Raw genomic sequence first — 16,846 nt, forward strand, 5'->3', positions numbered from 1 at the left:
GGCTAAAAGTCGAGTAGAGTTGGACCTTGCAAAGGGAATTAAAACCAATAGTAAAAGGTTCTATAGCCATATAAATAAGAAGAAAACTAAGAAGAAGTGGGGCCGCTTAACACTGAGGATGGAGTGGAGGTTAAAGATAATCTAGGCATGGCCCAATATCTAAACAAATACTTTGCCTCAATCTTTAATAAGGCTAAAGAGGATCTTAGGGATAATGGTAGCATGACAAATGGGAATGAGGATATGGAGGTAGATATTACCATATCTGAGGTAGAAGTGAAACTGAAACAGCTTAATGGGACTAAATCGGGGGGGCCCAGATAATCTTCATCCAAGAATATTAAAGGAATTGGCACCTGAAATTGCAAGCCCATTAGCAAGAATTTTTAATGAATCAGGAGTAGTACCGAATGATTGGAGAATTGCTAATATAGTTCCTATTTTTAAGAAAGGAAAAAAAAGTGATCCGGGTAACAGGCCAGTTAGTTTGACATCTGTAGTATGCAAGGTCCTGGAAAAAATTTTGAAGGAGAAATTAGTTAAGGACATTGAAGTCAATGGTAAATGGGACAAAATACAACATGGTTTTACAAAAGGTAGATCGTGTCAAACCAACCTAATCTCCTTTTTTGAAAAAGTAACAGATTTTTTAGATAAAGGAAATGCAGTGGATCTAATTTACCTAGATTTCAGTAAGGCATTTGATACCGTGCCACATGGGGAATTATTAGTTAAATTGGAGAAGATGGGGATCAATATGAACATCAAAAGGTGGATAAGGAATTGGTTAAAGGGGAGACTGTAACGGATCCTACTGAAAGGCGAACTGTCAGGTTGGAGGGAGGTTACCAGTGGAGTTCCTCAGGGATCGGTTTTGGGACCAATCTTATTTAATCTTTTTATTACTGACCTTGGCACAAAAAGTGGGAGTGTGCTAATAAAGTTTGCAGACGATACAAAGCTGGGAGGTATTGCCAATTTGGAGAAGGATCGGGATATTATACAGGAAGATCTGGATGACCTTGTAAACTGGAGTAATAGTAATAGGATGAAATTTAATAGTGAGAAGTGTGAGGTTATGCATTTAGGGATTAATAACAAGAATTTCAGTTATAAGTTGGGGACGCATCAATTAGAAGTAACGGAAGAGGAGAAGGACCTTGGAGTATTGGTTGATCATAGGATGACTATGAGCTTCCAATGTGATATGGCTGTGAAAAAAGCTAATGCGGTTTTGGGATGCATCAGGAGAGGCATTTCCAGTAGGGATAAGGAGGCTTTAGTACCGTTATAGAAGGCACTGGTGAGACCTCACCTTGAATACTGTGTGCAGTTCTGGTGTCCTATGTTTAAAAAGGATGAATTCAAGCTGGAGCAGGTACAGAGAAGGGCTACTAGGATGATCCGAGGAATGGAAAACTTGTCTTATGAAAGGAGACTTAAGGAGCTTGGCTTGTTTAGCCTAACTAAAAGAAGGTTGAGGGGAGATATAATTGCTCTCTATAAATATATCAGAGGGATAAATACAGGAGAGGGAGAGGAATTATTTCAGCTCAGCACCAATGTGGACACAAGAACAAATGGGTATAAACTGGCCACCAGGAAGTTTAGACTTGAAATCAGACCAAGGTTTTTAACCATCAGAGGAGTGAAGTTTTGGAATAGCCTTCCAAGGGAAGCAGTGGGGGCAAATGATCTATCTGGTTTTAAGATTCTACTTGATAAGTTTATGGAGGAGATGGTATGATGGGATAATGTGATTTTGGTAAGTAATTGATCTTTAAATACTCAGGCCAAATCACCTGAGATGGGATATTAGATGGATGGAATCTGAGTTACCCAGGAAAGAATTTTCTGTAGTATCTGGCTGGTGAATCTTGCCCATATGCTCAGGGTTTAGCTGATTGCCATATTTGCGTCGGGAAGGAATTTTCCTCCAGGGTAGATTGGAGAGGCCCTGGAGGTTTTTCGCCTTTCTCTGTAGCATGGGGCATGGTTGACTTGAGGGAGGCTTCTCTGCTCCTTGAAGTCTTTAAACCATGATTTGAGGACTTCAGTAGCTCAGACATGGGTGAGGTTTTGCATAGGAGTGGGTGGGTGAGATTCTGTGGCCTGCACTGTGCAGGAGGTCAGACTAGATGATCAGAATGGTCCCTTCTGACCTTAGTATCTATGAATCTATGAAATGTGGCATTTTGCCTTTTCCCCTCTAATAAGATCCTGCTGATTTTTATTTTATTGGTATAACATATTGTGTACCAGTTGTAGCTTCTTCAATAAATTTCTAGTCCAGGCCAGATAGAGAGAGGTGTAATAGTTTATAGCGATCTAAGTCTTATTACCTTAGGGTTCAAGCACGAAGCAGAGGTGCCTAATGGTGGGAACCATAGCAATGGGAGTGGACAAACCCAAACTGTTCTTCCTCCCCTTGATAGGAGCTGGTTGGGCCTAGAAACGATGAATGCATGGACTACTGTAGCCACCTCATCTGTTCAAGGTAATTTCCAACAATGGCAAATTTTCATCCTGATATACTAATTAGGTATCTTTTTAAAGTTCACATAAGAATTAATCCTAGGACAATTAGAGAATCATAGGATTCTGCAATTTTTGTTGTTGGTGCAATTTTGCAAATTTTTCATTCAAAGATGCATTGCATCATGCTCAACTGACGTGAGATATTGCCTCAAATAAATGTAGTCCCTTGAACATTCAGTAATTTAGAAAGAATTTACTTAAAGGCAAGTTGGATGAAATATTTGTAAACTATCTAGCTTACTTGAAAGGATAGCCTATATCCGTACCACACCCTTACAGTTAGCTAATAGCAGAACTTCTGTCATTAATAAATCAGAAGAGAGATTTGGGCAGGTGGGGGGAAGTATGAGAGAAATGACAGTGTCACTCTTAAGTTTCTAATAGACTAGAAGATATTGGTCTGGGGCTGAGCATAATATCAGGAGAAGCTGAGGTGGCATGTTCTTAAAGAGTTCTCACTCTCTGTCACTTTGCCTCTGAAATAAAAACCAGCACCACCACCAAAGACAGAGGGTGATGACAGAAATGATGAATCAGCAACAGGCAATTCACTGTCTGTTGGGACCTCCAGCAGTTCTGGTCAGTCCCTGTTTGAGTGAAGTGCTTAATGGTTCAATGCTGAGTCCTTTTTTTATTTAATGTTTTCATGAATGATCTGAAAGAGGAAGTAGAAAGTGAATTAATTACATCTGCAGATGATACAAAGCTAGAGTTGCAACCAGCTGGAATGATAGCAAGAAAATACAAATTGATCTAGAGAGACTTCAGATGCAGAAATTAACAAGTGAGATTCAATATGGAAAAATGAAATCTATACTCTTAAGGGGAAAATTGATCCAAGCCATACAAAACTGCATTAATACAGGGTTAAAGTTGAGCTTTCAATCACATACTAGTCAGAAAATTCAGGACATGATTTATAGTGAGATCTTACCCCAGCTTCCATATTTGTATGCACATTTTTTCCCTTTAATCACTTCGGTTGATCTTCCAAGAACTCTCTCCAGTTTCACCGTCTTTCTGGCAATGAAGAACAAAGGTCTGAACTACTTACTCCACTGTGGTCTCACCATAGTTATTCGCAGAGAGACTAATCCCTCCTTTTCTTTGTATAAAGATGCTTTTGCATATTTTCCATATATTTGCTCTCCCATTTTTTAATCATTAGCTAGTTTTGCAAGGTCCCAACTTCCATATTTAAATCAGATTTGAAAAAATATCAGTCCATAATCTTATTCAGTTACAGTTATCAATGATTTTGTCCCCTCTTCTCTTAGTAATAGAACTAGTTTCTTTCTATTTCTTTTTGCTTTGGATTCAGCAACATTTTAAAATAAATGTAAGGAAGCAGCAGGGTTTGGGGCATTGGGCTGGGAATGAGGATGCCTGGAGGGAAATCCTGGCTCCACTGAAATCAGTGGCAAAACCTCTAACTCTCCTGTATTCTAATCCGAGTATTGCAGCTTTTGCAAGTGCTTTAATCACTTTGTGCCTTTGTTTCCCTTTCCCTTTTTCTCCCATTGATTTCTTATCATAGAATATCAGGGTTGGAAGGGACCTCAGGAGGTCATCTAGTCCAACCCCCTGCTCAGAGCAGGACCAATTCCCAATTTTTGCCCCCGATCTCTAAATGGCGCCCTCAAGGATTGAACTCACAACCTTGGGTTTAGCAAGCCAATGCTCAAACCACTGAGCGATATTGTCTATTTAGACTGTAAACTCTCCAGGATAGGCCCTATGTCTTGTTGAGGCCTTAATCTCCCTTAAGGGCTTTGTAATATTTGAATATTTGAAATAGTTTTAAGATATATCATATACCAATATTTTACATAGGTGGTGAAAAAATATATATGAATGTAAAGGATCAATGTCAGCTTAAAAATCATTTGTTTTGTTTTTAATTTGGCATCTGTATTGTAGTAACGTGAAAAGAAAAGGAGTACTTGTGGCACCTTAGAGACTAACAAATTTATTTGAGCATAAGCTTTTGTGAGCTACAGCTCTCTTCCTTCCGCAGTTTCTTTGAGAGTGTGTGGCACAAGCTGTCAGCATAGTCTGTGTGGTATGTAGATTGTAATGGATTTTTTACCTTCAGTCCTTTTGGTATGATGTCCATCTGTTTGCATTTGGAGTGGAAGATGATGTTTGTCTATATCTGTATGAATTTTTTCATGAAGTTGATAGATTTCTACTCCATACGGCTAAATTCAGTGCCTTGCATAATGACAGGTTTCAGAGTAGCAGCCGTGTTAGTCTGTATTCACAAAAAGAAAAGGAGTACTTGTGGCACCTTAGAGACTAACAAATTTATTTGAGCATAAGCTTTCGTGAGCTCACTCAGCACTAGCCTCCTTACAGTAGAGAAATGAAACCAGTTTGTATCTTAATCAGATAATAGTGTTACTATTGATAGTGCATGTTATCATTTTCTATGTTTGTTACATTGACAGTATGATGGCTCATTGAACCAAATAGTTTTATATTCAGGAAACACAATAAGAGCTCTTTTCAGCATACTTGGTATATGTGTCTATAAGAAGAAGGTTTATTTGCTTTAATCTAACCAAAGGCATATAGTCACTGTTGTGACATTTTTATCTTACTGGGGCCATATGTACTCTAGAAAAACTTGATAGTGTTTTCTGAACTGCTGCATCTCTACTGATGGTAGGAGTAGGGGAAGCTGTAATGTAGACCAGATGAATGTTCTTATCACCCTGCTACCTAAAACTAAGCTGAAGAAAAAGGATATAGATGATATGATATATTTTTTTATGTATTATGCTTTACTCTGTCTTAAGCTTGTTTTACGTAAGATGATGTACAATACCCATTGCTTTTACCATGATGACCAGTTACTATTAAAGTGATACAGCTAAATCCTGCCCTTTACTGCACTGATTTACAGCAGGGAAAGGGATGTAGAGCGTTTCTTTCACTTCCCGAACGTTCATTCAAAGATCACAGCAGAATCTCCCATAGCATTCAAAAAAACACTTAAAAAGAGAGAGCCAGCTAGTGCTCTAGCTAATGCACTTCATCTCCAAGGAGCTGCAATATGCAGCTCAGGAGATATGTCTAGCACTCTGTCCTAGCTGATTAGCTCATTAGGTTGAATGCTGCTCCTCTACTGTTTTCTGCAGTGTGACCTCCCCTGTCTGCCCTAAGGAACCCTTCCATAGCAGGTAGAATACCTGAAGGAAAGGAGGTACCTGGCTGAATCTCATCTCTACCTCATTGTACTAGTCAGGGTGGGATTACATAGTTCATGAAAAATATGGGTTAGAGTGATGCTACATCAGTATAATCACATCTATTTGCTATCTTGGAATCTTACAAATAAAATATTTCATTATTGGTCTGCTTTGTAGAAATAAATTTCATTTCCTGTTAGTCTTGTAATCAGAATTCATTACATAACACATAACAGAAAGTAAACTGTAAGATGCACCACATTTCATTGTTCTGAATAAACATTTTAATTTAATTTATCTGAATTCATTATATTCCAAGTAAATTATACGGCGAAAGCTTTTAAACTTACTAGATCTTTTCTCTCTAATCAAAGTTAAGAGGGCAGAAAGGTTGCATTTCATTTATCTGTGCTACTATATTTTTACATCTTTGTCTAGTATCAGTGTGGCATGAATTCTTTATCCATTTGGCCTGGTGTGACTTGCAAGTGATGAAAAACAGTTTCCTTTACACAAGTCTATCTTTGTTAATGCTGTCGGGCAAGTAGGATATCCAGGGAATACAATGTCACTTGGCGGGTTACTGATAATGTAATCTAACTTCTAAAAATAAATAACTCATCTTGTCATCTGTTCTATTTAACCTTAAATAGCAGTTTTGTACAACATAAAGGAAACCGTGTATTGTGAAGTGTACATTTACATTTAGAACAGGTTCACATGTTCAGTGCTAGACTAAACCTTCATTTTCAACACATTTCCTGATGATCTTCTACTTACTAAAGACAGTGATTTTGTGATCGCTTCATTGCTTGTTTATAGTAAGTTGCACACCTGAAATGACTAATTAAGTAAAAGTTAAATCTAGACTGAAGAATTAATATAATGCTGTTGTCAGTTTTCCCCTATGACTGTTTTTATATTACCTGCCAGCCTCTCCTGATTAAGGTGGAGTAGAGTAGAGAGAAAACAGAGGAAAAGTGAGAATGGGATAGACAGGATGACCTACCCCTCTTAAAGTCTTGTTTTCTTTGTGAAGCAAGATATGCTGTGCAGACTGAACCCTTCCTTGGCATGTAAAATTGCTGGTGTTTTCTGAAGACTTATTGTTTTTATTTTTCCTTAAGCTGTAAAAGAGGACTGTTAATTAATAATGTTACAAAATACCAAAACAGTCTTGTGAATCTTTTAAGAATTCCAAGAGACTATGCAGAATCTACACTCTTTGCAGATATCCTTGGCTGACTTTACTATCCCTTTGGCCATGCCTATGCAAAGGTAAGTCCTATGGATGCTCCTAGTAGTGAGCACCTCACACCTCCTAAGATGGCTCACATTTCCTCATACTAGCTACCTCAAAGTGACGTTGAGGTGACTCAATCACAGTCTATAAATATCTACATCGGGAACAGATATTTAATAATGGGCTCTTGGATCTAGCAGAGAAAGGTATAACACGATCCAATGGCCGGAAGTTGAAGTTAGACAAATTCAGACTGAAAATAAGGTATACATTTTTTAAAAGCGGAGGTGGTCATTAACCACTGGAATAACTTACCCAGAGTCATGGTGGATTCTTCCTTACTGACAATTTGTAAATCAAGGTTGGATGTTTTTCTTGAAAGACGTGCTGTAGGAATTATTTTGGGGAAGTTCATCTTGCACTGTCAGAAGAGGTGCCATAAGACTAGGAGAGCAATGATAAGAAAAAGCTGATTTCTTTCAAGAACTCTCTTACAAAAGTATTAGCCTTCATCTATGATACTTCTTGAGACATCATTAGATTCTCTGCTTGATCTCTCCGGTGCCACACCCTTGCATGGAGAAATATTTGGCTGTGGGCTCCAGATACAGACCAACTTCTGGATAAAACTTTTTGGTGAGTTTCTAGAAAAAGCTCAGAAGGACTTGTCAGATCTGAATGAAATTTTGTCTAGCCAAACTTCATTTAGTTCAGGTCATTTCACCACAGTTGCAACTGCTAGCCATATCAGAATCACTTGCATCCTATAGAGGTCAGGATTCTCCACAGGACAATGTGTCCAAATATAAAATAAAATAGTTTACTTTAAAATAAAAAAACTAATAATTTGTTCTATATTGGAACATTGACATTAGTAAGAATTGTTCTACATTTTCAACCATTTCTTTCTACAACACCATTTCTACATTTTCCATAGCATCTTCAACAGCAAAGAAACTCCACTGCTGCCAAAATGCCCTATCTTGTAAATCTTTACTTATATGAGTCATCCCATTTGAAATAATTGGAACTGTCTGCATGATTAAAGGACTACTTGCATTATTAAGGGTTTGTTGGAGAGGGTCCCTGGAGGGAAAGCTCCTGGGGTGGGCTTCTTCCCTTCTTATAGATCTTTAAAGCACCAAAGAAACCTGTGGTACTACATTAAGCCCAAAGGTCTTTATTATGAATTTACATAATGTTCATTGGATTTCTTCATATTTCTGTTGTCATATGGCTCTTCTGGTTCCTGCAATAGGTGGCAAATAGCTTTCTAGATATTTCATCAGTTAGTATAATAAGAATAATGTTATAAATGCCTTACAGAATTCTTTTCCTATAGTTCTGCACTACATTAAAACTGCCTTTTGCTCAGCGCCTGAGACATCTTGTTGCATCTTCTTGCAGTTAATTTTTTCTCTTCCTTAGGGAGCAGATTGTTAGTGTAGCATATACTCAGCTCTCTTGGTACTGATTTATCAGTGTGTAGATACGGTGATAATGGACACCCTATATGCACCTAAGACTGTATACAAATGTAGATAAGTTAGACATATAAGCAAATGATGCTTTATCCCACTTGCCACATACTTACTCAAGAGGTTTATTTTTGTTGCCATTCTGTTGTAATTTTAACAGGAAAGTATTCAAGGGATTGTAATTGTACAATATGCTAATGTCTGTTAAGAGCATGTCTGGAGTTGATTGAAGCTGGGTTTTTTGACCTTTTTAGATTCAGCAAAGTAACTCCGTTTTTCCTTTTGTCCCAGTTTAGACTAGGATCACTGAAGCTACAAAAAGTCTCAAGTCCAAGTGAAGTCATTAAAGAGCTGATTTGCCACTGCCTCGACTGTGTAGCAGAACTACATGCCGAAAAGGAGCATCTGCAAAAGGAAAATGAAAGGCTTCTAAGTGATTGGAATGACGTGCAAGGACTGTAGGTTGAAAAATGCATCAATAAGATGTTCTTTATATACAATGTTCAGCAAAAAGAAAAGGAGGACTTGTGGCACCTTAGAGACTAACAAATTTATTTGAGCATAAGCTTTTGTGAGCTACAGCTCACTTCATCGGATGCATTCAGTGTCTGCAGTTTACCTATGCAACAAAGTGTAGGTTATACTGATGGGCACTGTATATTTAAGATATTTGCAAAATGAAATGCACCTATTGATAGTGTTTTGGGCCATAACAGCTTATAGGCTACACAGCTGTAGAGGCTTCTTCTTATTTCAGGGTGGCAGGCAACTGAGTTGCTAACATATAATCCTGATTGTAGCTTTACGTAGTCAAAAATACCTTCACTCTCCCTTTCCCTCTTCTGCAGAATGCAGTGTGCGTTTTCTTCTGCATAGGTCCCTTAATGATGAGCGTTATTTTGCCTGTCTTGATTTCTATTTCAGTTGTGATTTACATTTTAAACTAGATTATTCCTGGGGCCATAGGGAGCAAGAGGGGGAAAGAATGTAATTTGACAGTAATTAAAGGCAGCTATATTGTCAAAGTATCAGAAGGGTCGTGAATGTCTTTCAGGGGAGCGGGGAGGAAGACACAAATTTAAAAAAAAATTGCACAAAATCACATTATTTTAAGCAATATATTTTTATTCGTTAATAGAGTGCCAAATTTAGAATTATTCATGGAAGAAATTAACTCAATGGTGTGCTGGGTAGAGCGACAAAGACCATATCTTTTTTTAAAAAAGAAGAATAAAAAATGATCAGAGTTTGTCCTGAAAGTTTTGTCATGACAAATATACAGCCTCACTAGTAGTGTTTGACTACTTAATAGTTTAACAGTGTAGTAAACGACTTTTTATAATTAATGTGTTGCACTGCATTAAATGCCATTTTGTTTTGTGTAGTGCTGTGGCACTTGTAATTGATAATTCCACAACAAACTCACAGGAGGGGTTTCCCTCCAAAACAGTAATTATTACATCTATACATAATTAACTTTAAATTATTTAAATACCTAGTCACAATTATATAGCATACAAAATGTGCTGAGCATCTCCAGTGAGGAGCTGGGTGCCCTCGATTCCCATCTAATTAACTGCCTTCTACTTGCCAACAGCTAAGTGCAGGATTCAACTGTAAAGCAGTTTTCCTGTTTTAAAGGTGCCATATAGATGGTGTCATTGCAAGGCTTCTTATGTTAAAAATTAATCAACAAACCTATCTAATTTACAAAAAGAAAAGGAGTACTTGTGGCACCTTAGAGACTAACAAATTTGTTAGTCTCTAAGGTGCCACAAGTACTCCTTTTCTTTTTGCGAATACAGACTAACACGGCTGCTACTCTGAAACATCTAATTTACAGTTGAATATGCTGAAAGCAGTTGAGAAATTATAGTTTACAAGTGTGAACTGTTGCACTAATTTTTAAAAAAAATTAAATAAATAAAATACTGCCACCCCGAGTCATTAATTGGCAATATCCAAATATAGAAACGAACGCTATGGAAACCATTGCCATTAATTAGGAGCTGGACTGAACTGAGTTCTTGCCACCTAACTGCTTTTAGCTGCATAATAACTTTGGAATCTAGTTAACATTTGTTTTTTAAATATGAATTTGTTCAGTTTCCTTGTGTTTTAACATACATAGAAAATTCAGTAAGGATTATCTTGAATATCCTTTGTGCATGAGTATACAAACACACACACTGGGCAGGTGAGTTAAAATACCAAACTAGAATAGACAATGTTTTTGTTTTATACAGATTATTACATTGATAAATATAGAGCAATACTAATCATCTTTAATAGCAAAGTTTCCTAAATCCCAGAAAATATAATTTTCTGTTTTGTATGTAGTGTGTCTTTTATACTAAAATTAATATAAAATTAATATAGATGACTTATAGTCAAGTAAACTGTCAATTTATATTATGTCCAAATGTAGTGACAGAAAATTGGAACCATAAATTATGCATAAAAATGAGTGTTCGGTGTTTTAGTATATAAATAAATCACTTGAAAATGACTCATCAACATTAGCTTTTCAGCATTCAGCACCACTGCTATAGAACAAAAAGAGAATAGGATGCAGCTAAAATGTAAGAAGGAGATGATGTAAATGCCAGAACCATTCTAAGACACAGACAACCTTATACATATAAGATTACATTTTCAGCCAGGCTTTGGATATAACTCGTATAGTTGCCACAAGTTCTTTAGTTTGTGTTATAGCTGTCTCTCTCTTCAGAAATGGAAGTGGTTGAGAAATGGACAATTAATGCTTGATTTAGGTCACCAGTATTACTTGTTTACAAATGGCAACCATTACTAACACCAGTTGTTTTCAGTAGGTTGTGGTTGTGTTTTGACTACTATCATCTCAACTTGACATATTAAAAGTATCATCCTTCTATTAACTCCAAGATGGCTTCGATTATGAACTTGAAAAGCATGTGCAAATAAGACTAATAAAAATGTCTATGGCCATTAGCTTTTTTCACTTGTGATTTCACTTTTTTATTAAATTTAAAAGCTTTGTTTGAGATGAGTAGCTTATGTACATAGGCTTGTGGAGATGTGCCTTCTGCGAAACAAATCCCATATAGGCACCAGTGGGTGACAAATTGCAATGAAAGGTTGTGTTTGTAGCTGGTGAAATACTTAAATTTAATCCTTTGCTTAGTTCTCACAGGTGTAAGGGTCTGCACAAGTAGAACTTTTTGCAGGATTGGGCCCTTTGGCTCTTGCGATATTAAGGGGAAAAGTGATTTCCAGAATCAAGGGTCTTTCACTGAAATTGCATTGCATGCAACCCCCCTTTGGTTAAATCAGGAGACTGCTATTAGTAAACTGAATAACTCAGATGATCTCAGTGCTATGGTACCAAACAACATTAGTTTTTGTTGACTAGTGTTGTTTTGATTTACCCTTTATTTGGTTACTATTCCCATTGTGGGAAGGGAGTCTTCTTTTTCCTCATTAAAGGATTTGATACACTTCATGTCATATTTTCCACTTGTATATGCAGTTCATGTATGTAAATGGAGATAATGGTTAATTTCAACCCTGTTAAAGTCAATGATATTACACCAAAGATTAATTTGGCTTGGTATTTTAAATCATCTTGCTTTTATGCTGAATCTTTATTTAATCAGGGAGTGGTTTTGGTACTCTCCCTCCACCCCAAAACTGGATAAAGATGTCATTGCTAGGGCTTGTGACTCTTTGTACTGTGCTTTAATATTTTGGTATATATTGTTCCATTAAACGGTTAAAATTCCCATTTATAGATGGAAAGTCTCCTGGTAGTTGATTAGTACACATGATGTTTCTTTTAAGAATTATTGAACCGATCTATATGGTAATGATGTTCAGCATCATTTGCATTTAAATTAGATGAATTATTTATCAACTATCAAACATATCCCAAAAGCATATCACAGCAGACTAAGTTAATACTTCATAAGATTCCTTTCTTTTGTCTTTTTCATTTTATAGACATTTCATATAAAAATGACAAAATAACCAATATTTGTTTTAAATACACATTGAAAAAATATAATGCTTTACAGTGTTGACACTTCTGTTTTTATAACTTACCGGTAGTTTTTCAATAGCTATTGAATAAAAACCTACACATTTTTGAACAATGCTTTTGAATGTTCTTACTGTGAAAAATGACATGTCTTCTAGAATCAGCCTCTTCATAACAACTCTCTTATATATCAGTACAATGGAAGATAGAATCATAGAAATGTAGGTCTGGGAGGGATCTCAGGAGTCCATCTAGTCCAGCCCCCTAGCTCCCCCCCAAAAGCAGGATTAAGTACACCTGGACCATCTCTGACATTGTTCTGATATTGTCCATACATTTGTGGTATTTAAGCATCATTTGCTTTATTAATTTACCTACCATGTCTATGTTCTGAAGTCTGCAATGAGCAGTAAGATCATTACTAGTTTGTATATTTATTTATATATTACACACACAAATCTACATTAAAAACATTTAAGGTTGCAAAGTCAAGAACTAAAAAACTAAGAAATACCAGCATTAAAGTTGCCTGTTAGATTACCATGTTTTTCACAGGACCTCTGCTACATTCAATGCACAGGACTTTTTTATTCATATTGTGGCCCCATTCCTTATTTACTGGACACTGTATATTTATTAATACACTATTTATTTTGTTGATTTTAGATTCTTGGTTGAAATTTAAGGTCAATCCATTTTTTATTTAAAAACCAAAACAAACTAGCCCCCTTATATTTAGATATCATATAAAAACTTGAGGTTGACCCTATTCCAAGATGTCATTCAGCAGAACTCTTAAGATTTTTACATATAGAATTAGGTATCCCTCTAAAAAGTAGTTTAAACTAGATACAGAAAAAAAGTCATTTACTCTCCAAAATTAGGGCTGCGAGTGTCTTAAAAATCTCAGCTGTCTCGCTGTACAACTCAAATAAAACAAACACCATAATGTAGGATTTGTTAGCATTTTAGTTGTTTGTATTCCAGTAGGAAATTGAAATTGCCACAAATCCTGCTTCAGTTGTTCCGCTGAATCAATTTCAATATCCTGCTGCTCCAGAGGAACAAAGACTTCAGAGGACCAAAGGGACAGTGAGTGGGCAAATGTTCATGTAACTTACACACCTGCTTCTTGAATCCTGACAAAAATTAAGTGGTTTTGCATGAGTTGCCAGGAACATCAGCTGGAATTTTAAGATAGTTTCAACACATTTGGAGGGCTTGTTTTTTTTCCTGTATATAAATATACATTAAAAATGCAAATGAGAATGAATAGGCTTAAATTTTGGGCCCATGGAATTTGACTATAACTCTCTATTTATAATCTCGGTAAGTGTATCCTTCTAAATTATAGACGCTATGCTGAATTCACCATTGACTCTAAATAACTCTGATATCTAACATGTAGCTGTCTGTATAGTATATACATAAGCTAACCTCTAAGAAACGGGTTAGGAAGAAACTTTCTCTGTGGGCAGATTATTATATAACTGCCTCCTGTCGGGCTTTTTTCATGTTCCTCTAAAGCAGTTTCTATTGACCTTTTTGGGGGACAAAATGCTGGACTAGATGGACAGTTGCTGTGATCCATAATGGCAATTCTTATGTACCTCTCTTCCTAATTATATTTTAGGAGGGCTGGTGTTACTATAGAACATTGTTAGTAAAATGTGAAGATATTAACTATTGTTATATTTTAGGCTGGAAAAATGTGTGGAAGCTAAAGAAGAACTGGAGGCAGATCTTTACAAAAGATTTATTCTTGTGCTCAATGAAAAGAAAGCAAAGATAAGAAATTTACAAAAGTTGTTAAAAGAAGCTCAGGAACCTGCAGAGGATACAACACATGCAAGGTATTTGTTAATTTGCTCAAGTTATTTGTTGTGCCTGACACATACGTAAGTTTCATTTGTATTTACTAAGTTTTAATAGATGGTAGTATAATCATTGTTTCAATGTAATAACAATTAATAAATCATCTTTATAAAGTTTTTTTAGATTCTAAAGGATTCCAAGTGCTTTAAATATAATATAGTAAATATATACAAGGGATACTTCACTCATCTCTAAAGAGCAGACAACTTTGGAATTTACTTGGACAGCTCTTCAGCAGTGTGTTGTTACATGAAGCAATAGCTCAGGACAGAAACAACACCATATTGAATTGAACCTGCAGGAGGAATGTCAGTTTGCTGGCACCTCAGACAGCACGTGCACCATCATATGTTATGGGGTGCTTTGTTAAATACAGACTCAAAAAGAAGAGTAAACTAGCAACTACCTGAGATGTCACTGAATGTCTCTTATCAAAGCACTGACTGGGGCTAAGTTTCTGAGTGGTATGGCTTCAATGAAAGTTGTTTAATTAAAATTGAATGCAGAGATTTACTTAACTGTAAATGTTTCCTGAAATATTTAAAATTATTTCTTGGATGGGGGGCAGGAGTGAAAATGGATAGTGTTTTGTGTCAGAGTACAATTGATCCCTAGACCCACTCCAACCTGCCTTCACTAGTTCCTCAAGTGCCTCTTAAAAACTCTCTTCTTCCAAAATGCCTTTCCTCCTTAAAGAAGTGTTAATAGTGAGGTGATTGGAAATATTTATTTAAGAAGCAAATAACACTTACTTAGAAAAAAAAATCCAAACCAAAAAAAAATCATGGAACTGCCAAGAGACACACGTTAAATCAATGACATTGTTTTAATCTGGTCTGACCCCACTTCCTTTTAGGACATTATCTATCTAGTTTATTTATCTAAGTTGTGAAGTCTTCAGGATAGGGACCTAGTATTGACCTCTGTCTGTAAAGTGCTGTAGAAATAGCAGCTCTGTTGCAGGAATACCAGATGGAAAATTACCTTTCTGTTGTTCTAGGGATAGCATGGCTACAGTCCAAACTGCTGTTGAAAGAGAGAGAGATTATGATGGCAGCACAGATGAGGAATGTGAAAATTTAACACAGCCTTCTACATTAGCATCAGGTAAGACAGAATATGTTGTTCTCATTGGCGATATTGCGAGCAGGCCAATTATTTTACATGAATAAACTATAATGACGACAAAACACTACCTGACAAATTGCTTTGTGACAAGCCAATTTACAAGCATTTAAAAAAAAAGCCCTCTATTGAAGCAGAGTATAATGCTGACATTTCAAATTAAAGGAAGTATTAAAAAGCATGTAGCGTAAATGAAGGAAATGTCATTGTTTATGAAATGACAAATTACATACTTTGCATAACTAATAGCCATTTTACAGTATCTGAACCTTTTTTACAGTATGTGAACTGTCAACAATTACATTTTAAATTCCAGGAATCATTATGTACACATGAAGATTGCTGGGATTTAAAATGTAATTGCTGACAGTTCATAGTCTGTAGTTTAAAAAAAAAAAAAAAGGTTTTAACTGCAGTCAGGAGTTAGTGCACAAATGCAGTGCACAAATGCAGCAAAACTATTTTTATAACATCCAGCAGAATTCATTGAAATTTACTGGGATGCTCTTAGTCTCAGGTAGTTGAGTGTGAAAATTAAGTTGATTAATTCGCCTAAGACTGGAGAAGTGGGAGTACATGGCATAGGGATTGCCCATTTCACAATACACTGTATAAAACTTCGCATCATGCGAATTTTCAGCTTGGTGTGCCAAATGCTGTGTGTGCAAATCTCTGTAGAGGGAATGCTGTCAGGGCATAAAAACTGCCTTACACTGACAGCTACCACATACTTAAGGATTTCCCTTCAGGATTATTGATTTTGTATGGTTTCTCTCACCTGAGCCATTTATCTCTACTATAGGGTAAGATAATCAAAGAAAGATATAAGCAGATAACTGACTTAGCGCACATGCTTGTTGTCTTCAGTGGAAGTTGAGGTTCTCAGCACCATAGCATAATTAGTCTCCAACTCTGTAGTACGGGTATGGGTTTTTTGAAGACCTTCTAACACAATTGACATAGGTAATAGATTTAAAAAGTAGCCAGCCTTGTAGCATACATTTAAGTGAAGAAAGAATATGAAGTGCAGACACTATCCAAAGAAATAATTTTTGTTGACCAGCCGGTAGTGGTAAAGTATCTGTTTAGTTGATAATTCTTTGCTTTCAATCTCTATTTCATCAGTGGCACAAACAATGTCTTGAGAAATACTTCATTTAGTAAAATGGCACGGAGAAGGGATAACTTCATTTATCAACTTTTTGCTAGATCCAGTAATAATTAAGTTGCTAGATAGCATTTTTATGACAGACATCTGTGTAGCATTTCCTTTAACTGCCTAGCATGAGAGACTGAACTTGATTCCTGAATTTGTAGAGGGAGAAAAGCATGAATTTTGAATGTTTTAGCTATGAAACATGTTTACTCCATTTGC

At 36.3% G+C, this 16,846-nt stretch overlaps 1 protein-coding gene across 8 annotated transcripts in view; it reads left to right on the plus strand.

Moving 5' to 3' along the window:
* The window catches only part of XRCC4 (X-ray repair cross complementing 4), a 285,186-nt gene that overhangs the window by 136,929 nt on the left and 131,411 nt on the right, over positions 1-16,846 (plus strand). For all 8 annotated transcript variants that reach the window (XM_038401658.2, XM_038401660.2, XM_043514262.1 and 5 more), the window contains exons 4-6: positions 8,745-8,911; positions 14,172-14,324; positions 15,347-15,453. In XM_038401658.2, the coding sequence (XP_038257586.1) occupies positions 8,745-8,911; positions 14,172-14,324; positions 15,347-15,453 (427 nt within the window). The remainder of the gene's footprint in view (positions 1-8,744; positions 8,912-14,171; positions 14,325-15,346; positions 15,454-16,846) is intronic.

This window comes from Dermochelys coriacea, chromosome 5 (assembly GCF_009764565.3).
Source record: "Dermochelys coriacea isolate rDerCor1 chromosome 5, rDerCor1.pri.v4, whole genome shotgun sequence".
NCBI lineage: Eukaryota > Metazoa > Chordata > Testudines > Dermochelyidae > Dermochelys > Dermochelys coriacea.